General features: G+C 41.0%; 1 protein-coding gene across 3 annotated transcripts in view; it reads left to right on the top strand.

Moving 5' to 3' along the window:
* The window catches only part of PARG (poly(ADP-ribose) glycohydrolase), a 173,886-nt gene that overhangs the window by 4,442 nt on the left and 154,640 nt on the right, over positions 1-14,804 (top strand). Inside the window, exon 3 of one of the 3 annotated variants that reach the window (XM_056530918.1) lies at positions 6,949-7,093. The exons of 1 other annotated variant lie outside the window; for it this stretch is intronic. In XM_056530918.1, the coding sequence (XP_056386893.1) occupies positions 6,949-7,093 (145 nt within the window). Of the gene's footprint in view, positions 1-6,948; positions 7,094-12,144; positions 12,778-14,804 lie in introns of all 3 variants that reach the window. One more of the 3 variants, XM_056530917.1, reaches the window with a different exon arrangement.

Below are 14,804 nucleotides of genomic sequence, written 5' to 3' on the forward strand. Positions count from 1 at the left end.
GCGCAGTTATTTCTCCTCTCTCCATTTCAGCAAGAAGGACACAAAGGTTTTTCTTCTGCCATACTTCTTCAGCTAGTCACGACAGAGCACAACATACACATACTCCTCTTTGCTATGTTATGCCATGGTGCTGGTGAAAATGTACTAGATTCACCAGGCTGGCACTGTGCTGGGGGATGATTTACAGCAAACTTTAATAGATGGTATGTGTGGAGAAGGGGTTACTGATGTGCTGGCTTTGCAAGATGCAAAAATGAAAGAAACAGCAGCACAGCAAGGACAGGGTTACACTAATTTCTGCTGCTGAAAAGCTGAAATGGTCACGATCATGAAAAAACTTGATATGTAATAGAAACCTATCAAAAGGTTTAAATAGTCGGGGTCAGAGTGTTCAGACCCTGACCGATCGCAAGAAGAAGCTGGGAGAAATGAAGGATTTGGGCATTCTCTCCTTGCTTTCTTTCACATGACCTAGACGGACCCGTATTGTAAGTCTATGGGGCCATCCAGGTCTCTTAAACAGAGGGGAGAAAAGATTGCACCTTAGCGCTTATCTCCCTGCTCGCTCTTCATTGGTTGGGAGCTGAATACCGTACATTAAAAACTTCTGGCATGTCTGGTATTTACACAATGGACAGCTTTCCAAAGCTTTATGGGTGGTCAGAGATGAGAGGAAAGCCTTGATTTACATTTAATAAAATGAAAAGAATGTGCGCACCTCGTGCGGATTACCAGGTAGGTAAGGTGGAACAGATAAGGAGAGAGCCGTGTGAGTGGCCCCTTACCTCTTGGTGTTATGCTGAGCGTCGAATGGAGAACGCCGCCTCTGGATCCCTCCGGTAATGCTGGGCTGGGAGACCGCTGTGACAGCAATTTGCAATGGAGTGAAAGAAACTTCCAAAAAATGGGACATGAAGCAGGGCGCAGGACTCAATTTTATTGGGAGTGTGCAAGGCTAGTAAAGGAGAGTGTTTCCAGCCCAAACGGAGCTCTTCGTCAGGCATGAAAAATGCAGCAAAAGACACATGATATAAAACAAAATTTGGGAATGCTTCCGGGTGGAACACCGGGATTGTACACCGGAAGCAGAAAGAACACTGTTACATAATCACAATTAAAACAAGGTTAAGACAACTCAGTTAAAAGAATTCATTATAATAAAAGCGCATTTTAAAATACACAAGGTGAGCATAGAATGAAACATATGTAGAAATCACAGAGTTTGCACGTTTGTTAAAATCTAGTGCGTGTGGGAACGGGACTTGACAGTGATGGGATTTATGAATGAAGGAGTTACCCTCGAATGTAGTCTGATAGCGCATGCGTGATGGTGTGTAGTCACGATGTATCGGAAGGACTCGATCTAACCAAGTGAAGCGTGTTGTAACAAGGAGCAAAGAGGGAGAGAGGTCGATGAAGATGTCCAAGAATTTTAGGAATTAATTTCTCGCACTTCATTGAGTCCATGGGGGGCCAAGGTATGCATTTTGTATATCAAAAACATCTCCAACCTTTTTAATTGCTCAAATCTATTGTTCACTGTAGATGGGACAAAGTCTGGAGTGATCACTGTCCGGATGTATTAAAGCGAGATGTTTGGAGACTCCATAGAGTAGATATTTCTTTTTAATGTTTTGTCTGTGCTGGTTGAATTGTAAGTGCAGGGGATGGGTAGTGCGTCCTATGTATTGCAGTGGACAGTTAGGACATTGTATCATGTAAATAACATGATCTATCTGACAGGTAAGGTTAAACTTAATAAGAAAGGTTTATATAAATTCTGTGTCCATGCGTGATCTGCCGGCAACAGAGGCACCGTATTTTTTGGCATTTAAAGGATCCTTTTTTGGTGGAGGAAATGCTGGAATAATGAGTGTGAGATGAATGGTTCTTCTGTCTTCTGATTTGGCTAGGTGCCAAGATGCACTTCAGGTATGCAGATCTTCTGTATGGGAGACGTGGTCGACTTGGAATGATTTTGGACAAATAAGGGTCTGTTAATAGGACGTGCCAATGTTGGGACACAATTCACTTGTTGGGACCAAATCCACTTGTTACAACACGCTACACTTGGTTAGATCGAGTCCTTCCGAGACATCGTGACTACACACCATCACGCATCATTCGCATCACTACATTCGAGTAACTCCTTCATTCATAAATCCCATCACTGTCAAGTCCCGTTCCCACACGCACTAGATCTTAACAAACGTGCAAACTCTGTGATTTCTACATATGTTTCATTCTATGCTCACCTTGTGTATTTTAAAATGCGCTTTTATTATAATGAATTCTTTTAATGGAGTTTTCTTAACCTTGTTTTAATTGTGATTATGTAAAAGTGTTCTTTCTGTTTCCAGTGTACAATCCCGTTGTTCCACCCGGAAGCCTTCCTAAATTTTGTTTTATATCATGTGTCTTTTGCTGCATTTTTCATTGCTTGACGAAGAGCCTGATTCGGGCTGGAAACGCTCTCCTTTAGTAGCGTTGCACACTCCCCAATAAAATTCTACATTTTATTTAACAACGTGAGTCCCATTTTTCGGGTGATTTACATTTAACCCCTTAAGGACGCAGGACGTAAATGTACGTCCTGGTGCAGTGGTACTTAACGCACCAGGACGTACATTTACGTCCTGTGCATAACCGCGGGCATCGGAGTGATGCCCGTGTCATGCGCGGCTGATCCCGGCTGCTGATCGCAGCCAGGGACCCGCCGGCAATGGCTGACGCCTGCGATCTCGCGGGCGTCCGCCATTAACCCCTCAGGTGCCGGGATCAATACAGATCCCGGCATCTGCGGCAGTGCGCGATTTGAATGAATGATCGGATCGCCCGCAGCGCTGCTGCGGGGATCCGATCATTCAGAACGCCGCACGGAGGTCCCCTCTCCTGCCTCCGTCCGGCTCCCGGCGTCTCCTGCTCTGGTCTGAGATCGAGCAGACCATAGCAGAAGATCACCGAAAACACTGATCTGTTCTATGTCCTATACATAGAACAGATCAGTATTAGCAATCATGGTATTGCTATGAATAGTCCCCTATGGGGACTATTCAAGTGTAAAAAAAAAATGTAAAAAAAATTTAAAAGTAAAAAAAAAAAGGGAAAAATCCCCTCCCCCAATAAAAAAGTAAAACGTCTGTTTTTTCCTATTTTTACCCCCAAAAAGCGTAAAAAAATGTTTTATAGACATATTTGGTATCGCCGTGTGCGTAAATGTCCAAACTATTAAAATAAAATGTTAATGATCCCGTACAGTGAACGGCGTGAACGAAAAAAAAAAGTACAAAATTGCTACTTTTTTAATACATTTTATAAAAAAAAAAACAAATTATAAAAAATGTATTAAAAGTTTTTTATATGCAAATGTGGTATCAAAAAAAAGTACAGATCATGGCGCAAAAAATGAGCCCCCATACCGCCGCTTATACGGAAAAATAAAAAAGTTATAGGTCATCAAAATAAAGGGATTATAAACGTACTGATTTGGTTAAAAAGTTTGTGATTTTTTTTAAGCGCAACAATAATAGAAAAGTATGTAATAATGGGTATCATTTTAATCGTATTGACCCTCAGAATAAAGAACACACATAATTTTTACCATAAATTGTACGGCGTGAAAGCGAAACCTTCCAAAATTAGCAAAATTGCGTTTTTCGTTTTAATTTCCCCACAAAAATTGTGTTTTTTGGTTGCGCCATACATTTTATGATATAATAAGTGATGTCATTACAAAGGACAACTGGTCACGCAAAAAACAAGCCCTCATACTAGTCTGTGGATGAAAATATAAGAGTTATGATTTTTAGAAGGCGAGGAGGAAAAAATGAAAACGTAAAAATGTTATTGTCTGAGTCCTTAAGGCCAAAATGGGGTTAAGGAACACATTGGATCATCTTCAGCATGTAGGCTGGCTTAGTTTGCAGGTGCACAGACTACACACAATGGCCCTCATTTACTATTCTAAACCCGACCTCTTTTCGGGTTTTTTTGTCGCATCTTTGTCTGCACCATGTCGCAGACATCGTGCGCCAGTCTGCGACACCATGCGACATTTTTTCCTGACGGACCCGATTTGGATTCTCCCAAACCCGAAAAAGGGGCGTAACCCGACCTTTCTGAGCTTTCCCACGTATTTATAAAGGTTTCCAACCCGAATTTGTTGAATTGTTGTGTATTTTTTCCCGACAGCTCAGAGGAGTTTGAAACCAAAACCAACAAAACCCACATGCGACAAACAGGATGCGACATAATAATAAATACCAGGGGGAAAAAGCAGTCGGGTAAGAAAACAACATAGACTTACAACCCGATTTTCTTAGTAAATGAGGGCCAATGTTTTTCCGTATACCTGGCTGTATAAGGGCTAAATTTTTGGGCCGTAATCTGCTGTATGTATCGGTAGCATTTCGGTATTGATCGGATTTTTTGAACACTTTTTACTTCATTTTTTTCTGGGATATGATGTTCTAAACATAAAAAAAACTTTTTTTACATTAATACCATTGACCGTACGGAATGTAACATTTTATTTTTTAATAATTTGGACAATTACACACGTGCCAATACCAAATGTTTATATTATGTTTACATATTTTCTTATATGGGAAAAGGGGGGGGGGGGATGATATGAACTTTTAATATGGAAGGGTGGGTTAATGGGTGTTTTTTTTTTTTTTTTTTTAAATTTATTTATTTATTTTTTTAAACTTAAAGGGGTACTCCGGTGGTCAACATGTTGTTGTTCCGTTTTTTACTTACCCTATTTGTTTGGTTTAATTTCTATTCTTGTTGTTTAGCCTACTCTATTTCCGTACTTTGTTGTCTTTATCCCCCACTTTGTTTTTCTATCTTTGCTTCTATTTCCTGTTTCTTGCTGTGCTGAAAACTACAAATCCCAGCATGCCACATGCCTTGCTGGTTTGGGGCGGCTCCTTTTTTTTTTTTTTTTTTTTTTTTTTCGCCTTTTACCCACCCTACTATTTTCCCGTGTCAGCCCCCTTATACACAGCACACTAATATAATCAGCCTTGGTTGAGATAAACTGGCATACACACACAAACTACAACTCCCAGCATGTGTCATTCAGAAGTCTTCAGTCTGTGGTATAACACCAGCATGCTGCCTCTGTAGTCTCCTGGGGGTTGCAGTTCACCACACCTCTATAGGGCATACACCAGTGTTTCCCAACCACGGTGCCTCCAGGTGTTGCAAAACTACTACTACCAGCATGCCTGGACAGCAAAAAGCTGTCTGGGCTTGCTGGGAGTTGTAGTTTTGATACAGCTGAAGACACCCTGGTTGGGAAACAATACACTTTGTTTATATACTGAATTGGCTAGAACAGTGTTTCCCAACTGGTGTGCCTCCAGCTGTTGCAAAACTACAACAGCCCAAAGGCTGTCAGGGCATGCTGGGAGTTGTAGTTTCTTACAACAGCTGGAGGCACGCTGGCTTGTAAATACTAGCATGCACACACATATCAGGGACTACAACTCCCAGCAGCATGTATCATTCAGGAGTCCCCCCCCCCCCCTTCCCACATAGAAATCATCCCCAGTCCGAGATGTATTCCCCTGCAGTCTATACATCCCCAGCCCGTGCAGTTTGTTATCCTACCCTTCAGGTAACACTCTTATCGTCTCTGTCTTCTCTCAGGGCAGACCTGTGTCCTCAGAAGACAGAGCAGGAGGGAGGGAAGATGAGGAGCTGTGTACGTCCTCTCCCCCCCCCCCCCCCCCCTGCTCTAGCTTCTTTCTCTCATGCAGACCTGCATCCTCCGGGAGGGGTGATGAGGGTGTGTGGCTTCTTTCTCTCTTGCAGACCTCCGGGCTCTGAAAGAACAGAAAAAAAAAGCTCTGACGCGTTGTCCACAGCCTAATCCTAACATGACCAACGCTGTGGATGACAGTACACAGTACTACAGAAAAAGACACATGCTACACAAACATATAATACATGTTAATTGCAAAAAACATGAACATTAAAAGAAGATGCAATATAGGCAAAAATCTTAACCACCGGAGTACCTCTTTTAAACTTTATTTTTTTATTTTTTACACTTTATTAGGAGGAATCATTAGATTCCTCATACACATCAATGCAGTTCTATTGAACTCCATTGTTCTGTGTTCATTTGGTTGAGGGGGGGATAGACCCCCCCCCCCCCGCGATCGCGCTGCGGGGGGGCGATCCACCCCACTAGACCACCAGGGATGGTTATAAGAAACCTTTAGACTCCGCTGTCAACTTTGACAGCAGTGATCTAAAGGGTTAATAGCCGGCTGCGGGGATCGCCGCATGCCGGGCTATTAGCAGCAGGCCCCCGGCATCTGAAATTAGCCGGGTATGGAGCGGGCTCAAGTCATGAGCCCATTCCATAAACCCTGAGCACCGGTGTGAGGTGCAGACTTGCGTCCCATGTAAGTCTACGCCCGCTCCTCACGTAAGTCTGCACATCACACCAATATAAAAATAAAGTCGGTCCGGCCCTGCTAGCCCGATACAGGGCTAAATGTATTAAAAATTCACCAACTACATGTCCCGGACGTCGGGCGATAGGATTTCCACATCCCTGGGTGTGTATTAGGTGTACATGATTTTAATAATGGGAGTGTATATGTGAATTTTGAATTGTCTGACATGCTATAAACCCACATGTCTCAGTATCAGGAAAGCATATCAAGAAACTAAAAAGATTGTAACATCTCATTTTAAAAATTTATCAGTTTCAAATAACATTTTGTTCAGTTTGTTCATGAAATTTAATATGTAATTAGGATTTTTTTCTGAAGTGTACCTGTCAAATCACAGAATAAATAAATAAATGTTACTTACTAGGTTATGCAGACTCTTTACATGTATTTTTTATGTGTCTAGCTTCTGTATTTGGCTCACAAATTCCTCTGTTCTTTTGCTCACTCATTCTTACATCTACTGGTCGGGAAGGGGCATGTCCAAGACAAGCACTGAGCCCACCGTCTTTCACCATGGATTCACTTCCCTTCTGTTGTTCTGTGCTCGGTCTCTTCATCCAATCATGGGGAGAAAGATGCTGCTGCAGCCAGATAGATATAGGATAATATGCTGGATGGTATGTGGACCATACCATTATTATTATTATATATATATTTTTATTTATTTTTTATTTTTTAAATAAAGTATATTAGAAAGATTAATGATGAAAGCAAAAAACTCCTTACAGATTTCGAATTTTTGCTTTTCTATTTTTTTTTTTTTTCTTCTAGGAACTTTTCAATGACAGCTTACCCTTAGGGTAGGCCATCAGTATCAGACCAATGTGGGATTCAGCAATTGGCACCTAGCCGACCTTCTGCATGCCAGAACTGTGGTGCCAGCATATACAGGGAAAAGAATAGAAAGCAGGCAGTTCTGTATATTTGTTGACCATGCTGTATTACTGCAGTAATCCAGTACGGCCACTATACCATAAACATAGCCATTTGATTTATTTATCGTGTATGCCTACAGAATTTTAGCATAATTACACTTATAGGGGGAGATTTATCGAAACATGTGCAAAGTAAAGTGCTCTTCCGGCGTACAACATGGCTCAGAAGTGAGAGCGCACTATGTACATTTGAGGTCTAAATTGGTGATTTGCAAAGGGGTGGCTGATAGTTGCAACGGTTCTGACTTAAATGCAAAAAAAAAAAAATCACCCACATGTGACCCCATTTTGGAAACTTCACCCCTCACGGAACGTAACAAGGGTGTTTGACAAATTTTCGTTAAAGTTGGACGTGAAAATGAAAAATCTGTTTTGTTTTTTCACAAAAATGCTGTTGTTACCCCAATTTTTTTTCACAAGGGGTAATAGGAGGAAAAGCCCCCCAAAATTTGGAACACCATTTTTTTTGAGTATGGAAATACCCCATAAGTGGATGTAAAGTGCTCTGCAGGTGCACTACAGGGCTCAGAAGAGAAGGAGCGCCATTGGGCTTTTTGAGAGAGAATTTGGCTAGAATTGTATGCCATGTGTGTTTACAAAGCCCCCATGGTGCCAGAACAGAGGAACCCCCCCCCCTCCCCAAACGACCCCATTTTGGAAACTACACGCCTCACGGAATGTAATAAGGGGTACAGTGAGCATTTACACCCCACAGGTGTCTGACAGATTTTTGGAACAGTGATCCGTGAAAATGAAAAATGTAATTTTTCACTTGCACAGCCCACTGTTCAAAAAAATCTGGGGTGTAAATTCTCACTGCACCCCTTATTAACCCCTTAAGGACGCAGGACGTAAATGTACGTCCTGGTGCGGTGGTACTTAACGCACCAGGACGTACATTTACGTCCTAAGCATAACCGCGGGCATCGGAGCGATGCCCGTGTCATGTGCGGCTGATCCCGGTTGCTGATCGCAGCCAGGGACCCACCGGCAATGGCCGACGCCCGCGATCTCGCGGGTGTCCGCCATTAACCCCTCAGGTGCCGGGATCAATACAGATCCCGGCATCTGCGGCAGTGCGCGATTTGAATGAATGATCGGATCGCCCGCAGTGCTGCTGCGGGGATCCGATCATTCAGAACGCCGCACGGAGGTCCCCTCTCCTTCCTCCGTCCGGCTCCCGGCGTGTCCTTCTCTGGTCTGTGATCGAGCAGACCAGAGCAGAAGATGACCGAAAACACTGATCTGTTCTATGTCCTATACATAGAACAGATCAGTATTAGCAATCATGGTATTGCTATGAATAGTCCCCTATGGGGACTATTCAAGTGTAAAAAAAAAAAAAAATGTAAAAGTAAAAGTGAAAAATCCCCTCCCCCAATAAAAAAGTAAAACGTCCGTTTTTTCCTATTTTACCCCCAAAAAGCGTAATTTTTTTTTTATAGACATATTCGGTATCGCCGCGTGCGTAAATGTCCGAACTATTAAAATAAAATGTTAATGATCCCGTACGGTGAACGGCGTGAACGAAAAAAAAAAAAAAAGTCCAAAATTCCTACTTTTTTAATACATTTTATAAAAAAAAATTATAAAAAATGTATTAAAAGTTTTTTATATGCAAATGTGGTATCAAAAAAAAGTACAGATCATGGCGCAAAAAATTAGCCCCCATACCGCCGCTTATATGTAAAAATAAAAAAGTTATAGGTCATCAAAATAAAGGGATTATAAACGTACTAATTTGGTTAAAAAGTTTGTGATTTTTTTTAAGCGCAACAATAATAGAAAAGTATGTAATAATGGGTATCATTTTAATCGTATTGACCCTCAGAATAAAGAACACACATAATTTTTACCATAAATTGTACGGCGTGAAAACGAAACCTTCCAAAATTAGCAAAATTGCGTTTTTCGTTATAATTTCCCCACAAAAATAGTGTTTTTTGGTTGCGCCATACATTTTATGATATAATGAGTTATGTCATTACAAAGGACAACTGGTCGCGCAAAAAACAAGCCCTCATACTAGTCTGTGGATGAAAATATAAAAGAGTTATGATTTTTAGAAGGCGAGGAGGAAAAAATGAAAACGTAAAAATTAAATTGTCCTTAAGGCCAAAATGGGCTGAGTCCTTAAGGGGTTAAATTCTATGAGGGGTGTAGTTTCCAAAATGGGGTCACATGGCGAGGGGGGGTCCACTGTTCTGGTAGCACGGGGGCTTTGTATTCTAACCAAATTCTCTTTCCAAAAGCCCAATGGCGCTCCTTCTCTTCTGAGCATTGTAGTTCGCCCGCAGAGCACTTTACATCCACATATGGGATATTTCCATACTCAGAGGAAATTGTGTTACAAATTTTGGGGGGATTTTTCTCCTATTATCCCTTGTAAAAATGAAAAATTTGGGATAACACCAGCATTTTAGTGAAAAAAAATTAAATTTTTAATTCTCACGTCCAACTTTAGCGAAAATTCGTCAATCACCTGTGGGGTGTTAAGACTCACTATACCCCTTGTTACGTTCCTTGAGGGGAGTAGTTTCCAAAATAGTGTGCCATGTGTTTTTTTTTTTCTGTTATGGCACCATGGGGGCTTCCTAAATGAGACATTCCCCCCAACAACCATTTCAGCAAAATTCGCTCTCCAAAATCCTATTGTCGCTCCTTCCCTTCTGAGCCCTCTAGTGCACCCACAGAGCACTTTACATCCACATATGAGGTATTCCCTTACTCGAGAGAAATGGGGTTACAAATTTTGGGGGACATTTTTACCTATTACCCCTTGTAAAATGAAAAATATGGGTTTATAAGAACATGTTGGTGTAAAAAATAAAGATTTTGACTTTTTCTCCTCCACTTTGCTGCTATTCCTGTGAAACACCTAAAGGGTTAACAAACTTTCTGAATGTCATTTTGAATACTTTAAGGGGTGCAGTTTTCATAATGAGGTCCATTATAGGGTATTTCTAACATAAAGACCCTCAAATTCACTTTGAAACTGAACTGGTCCCTGAAAAATTCTGATTTAGAAATTTTCATGAAAAATTTGAAAATTGCTGCTAAATTGAAAGCTCAATAATGTCCTCAAAAAGTAAAAACATGTCAATTTTATGATGCAAACACAAATCAACATATCATTTATTTGGAATGACCACTTTCCTTACAAGCAGAGAGCTTCAAAGTTTGAAAAATGCTAAATGTTAAAATATTTCATGAAATTTTTCATTTTTTCACCAAGAAATGATGCAAGTATCGCCAAAAATTTACTACTAACATAAAGTAGAATATGTCAGGAAAAAAACATTCTCGGAATCAAATCCGTAAGTTAAAGCATAGTTATTAATGCTTAAAGTGACAGTGGTCAGATTTGCAAAAAAAAAGTCTGTGTCCAGGTCAAAATGGTCTGCGTCCTTAAGGGGTTAAACATTAAGTCTTAACCTCTTCAGGACGTGGGGCGTATGGATACGCCCGTGGGAATTCTGGTCCCCGCCGCTAGCCAGTTGGGGACCAGACCGGGATGCCTGCTGGAATCATTCAGCAGGCATCCCAGCACATCGCCCCATGTCGGCGATCGCAGAAAATCGCACCTGACCAATGGCAGTGCATGACAGGGGATTGCCATGGAAACCCACCGCTCTGCCCACCCCTGGATGTCGGGCAGAACGGGGGGGAGTAGATGTAGGCCGGTACCTGAAAAGAAGATGGCGTGGGGACCGGCGATCATCGGAGACATCCAGCGGAGATCACGGCGCAGGTAGGGGGGAAAGTTAGGTGGCAGTTAAGCGATCTTTACTGCTGCATTCCTAGTGGTTGCCAAACTACAACTCCCTGCATGTTCAGACAGCCAAAGGCTGTCTGGGCATGCTGGGAGTTATAGCTTTGCAACATCTGGAGGGTCACAGTTTGGAGACCACTGTTACAGTGGTGCCCAAACGGTAGCCCTCCAGATGTTGCCAAACTACAACTCTCAGCATGCCTAAACTGCCCAGGCATGCTGGGAGTTGTAGTTCTGTAACATCTGTCCCTTCAGATTTAGCAATTTTCATGAAAATTTTGAAAATCATGAAAAATTGCTGCTCTACTTTGAAGCTCTCTAATTTTTTCAAAAAGTAAAATGATGTCCATTTTATGATGCCAACATGAAGTAGACATATTGTATTTGTGAATCAATATAACATTTATTTGGAATATCCATTTTCCTTACAAGTAGAGAGCTTCAAAGTTAGAAAAAATTCTAAATTTTCATGAAATTTGGGGATTTTTCACCAAGAAAGGATGCAAGTAACAACGAAAATTTGCCACTAAAATAAAGTAGAATATGTCACGAAAAAACAGTCTCAGAATCAGAATATTCGGTAAAAGCATCTTAGAGTTATTAATGCTTAAAGTGACGGTGGTCAGAATTGCGAAATAGGGCTCAGTCCTTAAGGTGAAAAAGGGCTGCGTCCTTAAGGGGTTAAACATTTATTTTGGCTTTATGCTTACTCATCATCTCATTACTGTGATATTTTATCTTGGGCAATCCATGCATAGAAGCCATTGGCAGGCTTCTTTCTTTTGATGCTATTATCGTGCAGACCTCTCATAAACTTGTGTGTAGACTTTCATCAGCAGGTAGGTATAATTGGGAACTCTGCTCTGTTGCATAACTGTATAATAGGAGAATTCTATTATAGACAAAAACTCCCATGGATCGCCGTGCCGATAGGCTTATCAACATTTTTATTGTTATGCAGGTTTCATAGTAAACACAGTCACGGCCATATAACCAGCAAGATGAGCTCAGAAGGAAAGACCAGTGTATGTGAAGAAGACAAGAATCAATTGGAGGTAGTTGCCTCTTCGGGAACTCAGGATAAAGATCACAACTTAAACCATCCCCAAGAGGATAATATAAATAAGTCTTCATCCAATGACAATGATTTGATCACCTGTGAAGAAAATAACACAACTATGACAAATATGTCTCCAATTGATCTGACTAACAGCCCCACACCTCCTATCTGTAGAAGTCCAGGTGAAGAGGAAGAAAATGACTTGGAAGACCAAAAATTATTTCTAAATGAGCCGGTGTCAGGTCTAGGAGAAAGGGAGAGTGAACCGGAGACACAGATGGAAGTGGATGAGGACAACTTGGCTGAAATGGAGTCAAAGAAGGATATCGCAAAGCCCGATATGAGCCTTGTGTTGGGAGAAAAAGAACAAGGGAGCTGCAGAGCGAGCAATGAATACCCTTCCGCTGAGCCACCGAGTGCTGCCGGCTATGATCCCTCAGTGTCCCATGAACCTAAAGTAAAAAGTAACGCTAAACAAAGATTAGCTACGATGGCCACCCATCTTACCCGTGTAAATAAGGCTGACGATGGAAGGTAAACTTTACTGTGCTACATAAATACCTGTCTGAATGTGTGTGCACGTGTGGTGTTAAGATTGTGTATAAAACTTAGTATTTTTAGAGGTATTATTCACATTTCTGGAGGTTTTCTACAAAATGGCCTTACCAAGTATGTAGTGTTTCCTTAGCAGGCCCTCTAGTACAGTGTTTTGTCATTGTTCCTGGGCCACAACCCCCTCTACCCCCTCAAATAATATTGCCAAGGATAGGATTATAGTATTGATCTGGATAAACATCCACTTACAGATCACCTGAGTCCAAATTAGGATGAAAAGTATAATTTGGCCAAATGAGAGAAGCTACATTAATGAATACACAGACAGGCTGGTACAGTCAGTAATGTAATGATCCGTTTTTTAGGCAAAGCTACCCACTTCTTATACCCTGTGTATATACTAAGTGTACATCATAATTTATACAATTATACATAGCAATTGACCAGAGGACCCCTGCTTGCTATCTCAGCCCTTGGCCATTCTTCCAGAAACTCCTTAGCTTACTATTATCAGCTATCCATTCCTTCCCGAGAACTCATACACTGATACAAAGTAGAACCAACTTCTTAAAGGGGTATTCCAGAAAAAAACTTTATTTATTTATTTATTTTTTATATCAACTGGCTCCAGAAAGTTAAACAGATTTGTAAATTACTTCTATTAAAAAATCTTAATCCTTTCAATAATTATCAGCTGCTGAAGTTGAGTTGTTCTTTTCTGTCTGGCAACAGTGCTCTCTGCTGACATCTCTGCTTGTCTCGGGAACTGCACAAAGTAGAAGAGGTTTGCTATGGGGTTTTGCTTCTAAACTGGGCGGTTCCCGAGACAGGTGTCATCAGAGAGCACTTAGACAGAAAAGAACAACTGAACTTCAGCAGCTCATAAGTACTGAAAGGATTAAGATTTTTGAATAGAAGTAATTTACAAATCTGTTTAACTTTCTGGAGCCAGTTGATATATAAAAAAAAAGTTTTTTCCTGGATAACCCCTTTAACCATTCTCAAATTCAGCTTATTTTCTAACATTCTGTACTTTGAGAATATTAACTGTTTAGTTTCCATAACAGTATCATACACGGGTGCACCCCTTAGAAACATGAAACACTCAGTGACGGAGAACCTAGGCTATAACGTTATGTTTCCTTTTTTGTGTTTCTAGATACAGTCACAGATCATTCTTCTTTAGGCCCAGGTAATCCACTATGGTTGCTGGTGAAGGCTGTGTTTGACCATTCATTATGGTACTTTATGGAGTCCAGTAGATGGGCAGCCATTTAATGCATGCTAGTGTTGGGACCAGCAGAGCAACAGCTCTTCACTTTGGCTCATAGGTTGACACTTTCCTCTCCCAGTGGACTGCACATTTCATTTATTTGGTTTATTTTAGTGTTCTTTTATACTATAGGTATATCTGTGGTAATCTGCTCCCATTGCTGAGCAGTATACTTTGACTTGCCTGGAGGAGGGAATTGGCAACTTATTTTATAGATGAATGTCATTTTTCTGAGTCTTCCTGGAATATAACATTGCTCCTTTATGGAGTAAACCTAGCAGTGTATAGAAAAGTACAGAGTATAGAAAACTCCACCGTGTGCCATTCTGTAAGTTTTTTTTTTTAATTACCCAAGCTCCTTAAACAGTTATAGTCTTGTAGAAATCATCTCTTTCCTGACCTCTGCCGTTTTGGCAGTCAGAATACTCTCATACACATAAGAGAAGTCTCATGATTCTCCTCTACTTTGTATGGGAATGGTAGCCTAAAAAGGGGTTATCCCAAGATTAAAAGTTATTATGACAGCCAGGACCCCTATATTTATAAGAATGCCCCCTCTCATCCCCCGAATAAGTGGGACTTCTATATATTGCTAAGTTTACCACTCGGCAATGTTTGAAAGTCCCATAAGTAGTAAATCTAGTGGAGGGTCGAGCATGCGTGATGCCGCTTAAATGGCTGTTTACCTAAGATCTCATGATCGATGGGGTTCCAGCAGTTACACCCCCAATTA

The sequence above is a fragment of the Hyla sarda genome, chromosome 7 (genome assembly GCF_029499605.1).
Source record: "Hyla sarda isolate aHylSar1 chromosome 7, aHylSar1.hap1, whole genome shotgun sequence".
NCBI classification, from domain to species: Eukaryota; Metazoa; Chordata; class Amphibia; order Anura; family Hylidae; genus Hyla; species Hyla sarda.